General features: G+C 36.1%; 1 protein-coding gene across 1 annotated transcript; it reads right to left on the bottom strand.

Moving 5' to 3' along the window:
• Positions 1-1,773: 1,773 nt before the first annotated feature.
• On the bottom strand, positions 1,774-6,351 carry LOC104236647 (protein TRANSPORT INHIBITOR RESPONSE 1-like). Its single transcript, XM_009790620.2, has 3 exons — positions 5,753-6,351; positions 3,713-4,205; positions 1,774-3,019 (listed from the first exon to the last, which is right to left on the bottom strand). Exons 1-3 carry the CDS (start codon positions 6,205-6,207, stop codon positions 2,222-2,224), a joined length of 1,746 nt encoding a protein of 581 aa, XP_009788922.1. The 5' UTR covers positions 6,208-6,351; the 3' UTR covers positions 1,774-2,221.
• Positions 6,352-7,887: the final 1,536 nt, after the last annotated feature.

The following is a 7,887-nucleotide window of genomic DNA, read 5'->3' on the forward strand; positions in this document are numbered from 1 at the left end:
GCAATTGATCATTAATCTTCTACAGTGGATTCTATTCATATCACTTTTTTCCTTTTTCCCCTTTTCTGGGTTTTAACCTTTTGGCAGACACAAAGAAATAATGTTTCTTGTCTAAGATTTGTAGACTTAAATGTGCCATGACTTTTTTTGGTTATAAGTGCATGTTATTAAGGGTAAAAAGAAATATTTAAAATTAACAAGTTTCTAAATTTAAAAAATATATAATTTTTTCTGAACAATGTAAGAATGAGAGAATGTCACACAAAAAGAAACAACCGTTGCATAATTAAACAAACTTTTCAAACTAGTTAGCTAATGAAATTCTTACAATATGGCTTTTGTGCCATAAATTAAATTCACTATCAATATGGCATGCAGTGAAGAGAATTCAAGTTATGTTGCGTAATAGGGAAAATATAATTTATTTTTTAAAATAACATACAAAAAATAATTTTTCAGGCATTGTTTGATTTTCTGGCTCCGCCATTCATTAATTCGTGTTTAGAACAGCAATATAAACAAGCTCCACCAGATTTTTAGAGATGTACCTAAAAAGTAAAAGACAGATAGCAGAGACTGATTCCAGCTTTTGCTTTCTTACCCTGGAATATCAGTAGTGTATTAGTACTTTCCACAACTATACTTTTTTTTTTCCCTCTTTTTTCCTATGGGAGAGTGATGGATTCAGCCTTTTCTGCCTCTGCCAGGTGCGGTGTCTGTTACATTATTGTCCGTCTAGCTGTGCTTCTATCTTTATTTGGTCCTATTCTCCACACACACTAACTAAAGAAAAGAATCCTTTAATTCACACCACTTATAATTTTATTCATTTCTTGTCTCTTCAATTCAAATTTGTGGTTTAGGGCTCTTCAGTTGTATGATTATCCTAAGGAGACTTGGGCATTTTTTGGCTCCTCCTTTTGCATTGTTTTTCGGTTTTCTCCTTGGCTTGTTTCCACTATGACATCAGGTGATAGTGGAAAGGCGAGAGCAACACTGAAAAAGTTGTGAACACAAAGTAATGTCAATCTCCTTGTCTATCTCCCATGTTGGAATCTTTCGCATGCTCCACTTATCGAGAAAAAACCCTTTCTATATGACTCAAAAATATTTAACCAATAACAAAAGTTACCACGTTTCTTCCATAACCATAGGCCATGGCCCGTACAGACTTGCATAATGCTTTCTTGCCTAAAAACCATAGGATGTTGTATTGGCTAGATCCAACAGTGAACAACTACTCAAAGACAAAAAGAGAGATGTAATAGGATGCACATTGCCTCCACATCGCAGGGCAGGCAAGTCTACCAACCAGAAAACATACAATGAACCTGCATAGATGCGAAGCCTACAACTAGTAGAGAACAAATTTCCATTTGCATCGTGTTCTAAGGACATGCCAAGCCAATTTAGAGTTTGTCAAAGTTAATGGCTGGTACAAATAAAAAGAACCTAGACCAGCCCAGTGCACTAACCTACTGCTATGTGTGGGTAGGAGAAATGCTGGACCACAATAATTCTACAGTATGCAATTTTCCCTTGCATATCTGCAAGAGAGTGTTCTCACCACTTGAACCCTTGATCTCTGACTGTTGTATCAAGGCTCCCCTTCAGCATGGTGCAATTAATTTACTAAAAGAGCTACAACTATGCAATTAATAATTCTACAGTATGCAATTTTCCCTTGCATATCTGCAAGAGAGTGTTCTCACCACTTGAACCCTTGATCTCTGACTGTTGTATCAAGGCTCCCCTTCAGCATGGTGCAATTAATTTACTAAAAGAGCTACAACTAACATTTTGTCATACATTATCCTAAGTAACTTATTAAAGTTCAAGATGGCAATCTGCCATTAGAGAAAAAGTCACTAGAAGAAAGAAGAAAGAAACAAATACATAATGAAGCAAAGTCTGCAAATAACACATACATGGCAAAAATTTGCCTCCACCCAAAGAAAAAGAAATAACTGTTACTCTAGATGATACACAGCAACTCAGAGTTCAAACTCTTTATTGACAGCAAGCTGCTGTAAAGTAGCTCAGCCAAAAGAAAATTGATGGCATATGAGCTCTCGAGCCTCTCTATACTTTTTAGCTGTGATGTTCCCACCTCAACTGCACTGCAACTACAATAAGGCGTTACAAAACAAATGCAGGAGGATAAACATAGCACTAATACCTGCCATCATTCCTTGTGAAGAATTCCCAATTGCTATATGGCTCAAGACAATCTCACTGCTGTATCTTCATCCATTCTCCAAACAAAACCAGGCGTGTCAAACCTCGGTCCAGCCACTGTTCGATATATGTAAAGTTTTTCTACAGGGCAGCTTTCTGGCCTTGTATCTGGAGGACCCCTCTCATCTATGACTTCAACATTAAGCCTAGGAATCTTTTGAGCTAGCAGCTTACATGCTCCAAAACTTACTGAACAAGAAGACATCCAAAGGGATCGCATTGTCTCAAGCTTTGCAGCATTGGCCAAGAGAGCCTTGTCTCCAAAGGGACAATCTCTGATCTCCAACTTCCGGAGGCTTTCACAGCCAGAGAGTACATGGTGGAGTCCCAAATCGCTGTCCCCAGCAAAAGCTATGGAAAGCATCTCTAACTTTTTAGCATGGGTCCCTATGTACTCAAAGACACGATCAGTAAGGAGGCCAGAAAGTGAAAGTCGCCGCAATTCTTTACAGTTCTCCACAATGGCCCCAAAACCAGTATCAAGCGGCCCAAGAGTTAAGTAATCGGGACTTCGAGGCTCAATAATACACAAGCGAAAACGAATCATGTTAGGACGATTCCTAGCAATAGTAACTAAAGCTGCATTTGTCATTTGACGGCAGAAGTATAAAACAGACTGGAGCTTTGGGCAGCCATCTGAGACAGCTACAAGGCCTTGCTCCGTCAAGGTTGCATTTGGTTCAGGAGCAAAAGGATCAGAAGGAAACACCCTCAGCTCTTGAAGGTCCTTACAATTGGCAGCAAGTTCCTCAAGACCAATATCTTCAATGTAGTCTAGCACCTGCAGTGATATTCATTGCAAGTTAAGTAATTCAACACTTAGACATGGTACCGAAGTTAATAATGGCAAGAAAAACTATAGAACAGTTAGGAAAAGCTACTAGCAAAATATACATGCAATTTTTTAGCATAACAATCTCATTTAGATGGATTAATATGTGCATCGGGTGCACAAGTTTAAACAACAAACCCTTTCATCCAGATCACAATCAAGCATGTAAAGTTTAGCTTTAACTTTCATGGACGGTGAGTTACGTAGCAATACGGTATAAAATATTGTCGCCTGGAATCTTCCTAACCAGCAAAGGTGAAGTTAATCTACAGAACATTTACCTTTTGCCTATCCCTTGAAAATTGTTACTTAAAAGACAAATTATTTAGTATTGGAATGAAAAGGACCTGAATATAGTCAAATAGTTTACGAGGATCCAAAAAGCTGACACCAACTAAATTGGGATTAAGTCGTAGTTGATTGGTTGATCTGTGGCAGTTAGGAATTGGCACAAATACGAACAAGCTATTTTTTTATTCTTCTCATAGAATTTCTTTTAAATATTATCACAGCTAGTATGATGTTAAACATGATCATGCCTCTTCTTCTCCTTTCTCAGGGAAAAAAAAACATGTCCGCAGTTGCTGTATCAAGAAAATCAATTAACTCTTCGAAAAATTTAAAACGCAAGCTAGAACATACCCACAACCGCTGCAAGTTGTGACACTGACTTATGAGCTTGCCAAGGTCGGGGTTTTGACTGGTAGCATAGCTCAAATTTAAAGAGGTGAGTCTGGAGCAAACAGGATATATAGCTGGAAGGTAAGCCGGAACAACATCCCAAAACCCAGACAAGCCTTTAAGTTGCTTGCAGCCTGAAAAAGCTTCTGTCAGGTTTGAGAAGACATCAGACCGTACATCAGCGGAGTAGGCGCCTGTACCAAATTCAATCAACTGAGAAGCGTGGCGAAGCAGATTCGGAAGCTTCTCAAGGGGTACAGCACGATTTATCCGAAGAGTCCTCAAATTAGGAGAGCGGGCAACCAAACGCTCCAAAGCTAAGAAACTGATCTCAGAAGCCAAACAGGCAATGTTAAGTGAAACAAGTGATGTGCAGCTATCAGGAAAATGGCTAAGCCAATGTCCACTAAGGTCCTCCACTTCACTCTCTCCCAAGTCCAGTTCTCTAATATTCCTGCAATAAAACAGGATTTACATGAGAACGCCTATCTACATAATCATTCTGTTATAATTTGAAGCACGCCGGACACTGAATGATAAAATCAGTCAGCTGATATGCACAAGATCAATATGGAGGATTCAGAATCATGTTTGCCTCATATTGACACATTTTCAGAAGTGGGATTCAATAAAACCTCATTTCCTATCCCAATACACTTAACCATTTCAACATTGAACCACGGATATACTCCATTACAAAACTCCACCCTGATTCAAAAGCCTCTCACCAAAGGACCAAGAAACAAACATGTGGAATTGTCCAGAGAATTCAGATAACATTCAAATCTCCAAAACTTAAAAACAAAGCAGAGTTAAAGCAGAATGTTTCTTACAATTCAAAATGCAGTTACATAATGAGAGGGAAAGCAAAATGCACTTAACAACAGAAATAAATTACTTCCTAATTATCCAGTGTCTGCCACAAGAATTTAACCATAAAAGAAATTCCAGCTGTTTTAAGTCCAATAAGAAAACCCACAATTTCACTATTTAGTAAAGGAAGTATAGGAAACTATTGACCTCTGATCATTCAATAAAAATCTGGCAATTAAGGACCAGAAGTATACCAGAAAGAAGTTGAAAAAAAAATTAAAAGTTCAGAAATCAAAAGCCAGATGCGTCAGTTAGATGCAATATAGCAGCAAGACAGCATCACAACACTATTAACATGTTTTCTAACAAAAGAGTAAAATGGGAACAGCGTGAAACAAGAAAATGCCAGTTCGTCAACTACATAAAAGATGAATTCATCTACAGTAGATACTTCATTTCGACTATCTACCCAATAAAATAATTATAATTCCTACAAATTGGAACATGAACCATACCAGTAACAAATACTAAACCCAACGTCTAAAACCAAAGTGCTTACTGCATTCTCCAAAAAGGTTAAGATTTAACTACAATACACCAACATACAATTAGTCCCTGGTTCCAATTTCTAAAGCACTATTACCATTTGAAATCAACCGGTACCATTCTTTGACTAAGATTTTTTCAAAATATCTTCGAATTACTTTTAACTATAAAAAAGTGTACTAACATATACAGTGACACTTTCTATATAGTTGCTATAAACGTCAACTTCATTCAAATAACTAAAGGAATCATTGTCCGAATATACCCAAAAACTAGATCTAATTACCAAAGATTAAAACTTTAATCACCACTAAATACACTACAGTAAGCAAAACATAAAAAGGAGGTGTAAAATAGAGAGAAGAAAATGAATAGTGAGAAAACATTACTTTAACTATAAAAAATTGTATTAATGCATACAGTAACTTTTAATGTAGTTCCTAAAAATGTATAAAACTTTTATTTCGAAAAGCTTAAGGAATCATTAATACCCAAAATTAGATCAAAATAAACAAGTGAGCTAAACAAAGACCCGAAGATTAAAACTTTAACCACAACTAAACGCACTACAGCTAGCCAAACAGAAAAAAGAAAATGCATTAACTAGAGAGAGAAATGGCTAGTGACAGAAAATGGCTTCACCTGCAATTAGCGGCAATAGAAGCAAGACCATCAGTAGTAAAACCATCGCAAGAAGACAAAACTAGCACCTTGAAGTTCTTAAACGACTTAGAAATCAACTCCAAGGACTCATCCGTAATTACCATACGCTTAAGCCTAATTTCCTCAAGCCAAGGGTAAGACCTAGACATAGCCACAATCCAAGGGTGCACGTAAGCACCCCAACCTTCAGGGACCAGATTGAAGTCAGCAAAATGAGGTTTTCCTTTTAACTCTACAGATCTGACTTCTGGGAACCGTCGGATCATGAGGCTAGGGCTCACGGCGTAGCAGTTTCCGACGAAGATTCTCCTCCGACACCAGCGTTCGATCTCGTACCATGATTTGCAGACTAAGGATACGGAGTTCCGGTCCTGGTCGGAGCTGAGGAAGGAGAACACGTGTTCTAAAACTTCTTCCGGGAATGAGTACGCCATTGTCGTACGGAGATGGGAGGGTTAAAACTGGAATTTCACTGGCTCACAGTGCTCCTGTTTTTGCTGAGGTGCTTCAGATCTGAATCGACATTAACGAGCTTAGATTTGCTCTGTGTAGAGAGAGAAGAAAGAGTGTGTGTGTGTGTGTACTGCAGAGAAGATAAGGTTTTATTGTGTGATGATGTTGGAATTGGGGTGGGGGTGAGGGGTGGGGGTGTTAGGATTGGTCACTGGTGCGGTCAATATGTAACCAGGGCTTAGTAGAGTTAAGTCGTATGCGTGGTCAAAATGTTACCAGGGTTGAGGGTGCAAGGTTTACAATTTACTTCGCCCATTTGATTTACGCGAATACTTTATTTATAGCCCAGTTTACTTTGATAAAGTACTTTTTTTTTAAAGTATTTTTCTCAAAAGTATTTTTTACGAAAATTAGTTTGTGTTTGGCTAATTAGTTTGAAAAGCACTTTTGAGCAAAAATTAATGTTTGGTCAGGTTTAAAAAAACTGCTTATAAGTGATTTTTCTCAAAAGTAATTCAAAAAAAGTGCTTTTGGAGAGAAACTACTTTTTTCTGCTTCTCCAAAACTACTTCTGTTTCTTCTCAAAAGCACTTTTTTTCCTTCTAGAAACTTGGTCAAACACCTCAAATTGAGGCAATAAGTGCTTTTGGCAAAAAAAAACACGTTTGTCCAAAAATAAGCTTGGCCAAAATGAAATGCTAATACTCTTGTAAATTTGAAAAAAAGAAGGTATTTCATGCTTCTTATTTTATTTTTGATGTAAAAATTTTAAAATTATACAAATATAGGATATGTTTAATATTAAATTTTATAATTATACAAATATTATAGAGTTTTAAAAAAAAATTCAATTCAGTGTCGATTCAAAGTATTTCATATAAATTAAAATAGATTCTTTTTTTTTTTTGCTGGAGTGTTAAACGGTTGTACCATAGAGCAAATGTAAAATCATGTTTAATTAGAGTAATTTTTCCTTTTTGAATAACTTACAAGAAATAAGAAAGATAGAATACCAGTCGTAGTGATCTTGGATCGGCTGTTTTTAGTTGAATTCATATATTACTTTTGAATTATAATTTTTTGACTAGCAAACGATCTAAATAAAATAGTAACAGTTTCTGTTCACATAGTGGAAAGTGGGTATGAAAAAAGTTGATTGAACAATAATACAAAATGCATGGTTGTAATTTGACACGGAAGTTGCATGCTTTCTAGAATTATTTAAACATATTTGTTGAATATATATTCTGAAAGTAGGTTTAGAAGAGACTTGCTCTTGAATAAAGTTGAGAAAATTGAAGCTTGCTCTCAAAAAAAAAAATAATAATAATTATTATTATTATTATTATTATAACAACAACATTAATAATAGTAATACAATACTGTGATATTAGAGTTAGAATTAAGAACTTTTAGCTATTTGTCCATCTCAATGTTTGAGAAATGCTAGGCTTATTGCAACGGAAAAAATGAAAGAGAATCCGTTAAGATGCTTATATACCGAGCTATGGCTAAAGAAAAGTATATTTTTTTTAGCGTAATTGAAAGTGAAAGTGGATTATCAAAATTCAATTACACTAGAATTCGAAAATAGTGCAAACTGATGTTTGACCAACTTTCTTAATAATGTGAGAAAATTGAATAACAAAATACTCTATACT

Source organism: Nicotiana sylvestris, chromosome 9 (genome assembly GCF_000393655.2).
Source record: "Nicotiana sylvestris chromosome 9, ASM39365v2, whole genome shotgun sequence".
NCBI classification, from domain to species: Eukaryota; Viridiplantae; Streptophyta; class Magnoliopsida; order Solanales; family Solanaceae; genus Nicotiana; species Nicotiana sylvestris.

Bases quoted from the DNA above. Each gene is read 5' to 3' on its own strand.
- LOC104236647 (XM_009790620.2), bottom strand. From the start codon at position 6,207: ATGGCGTACTCATTCCCGGAAGAAGTTTTAGAACACGTGTTCTCCTTC. The intron at 4,206-5,752 runs GTGAAGCCATTT...GTTTTATTGCAG, and splicing joins TCTATTGCCGCTAATTGCAG to GAATATTAGAGAACTGGACT. The intron at 3,020-3,712 runs GTATGTTCTAGC...ATATCACTGCAG, and splicing joins ACAACTTGCAGCGGTTGTGG to GTGCTAGACTACATTGAAGA.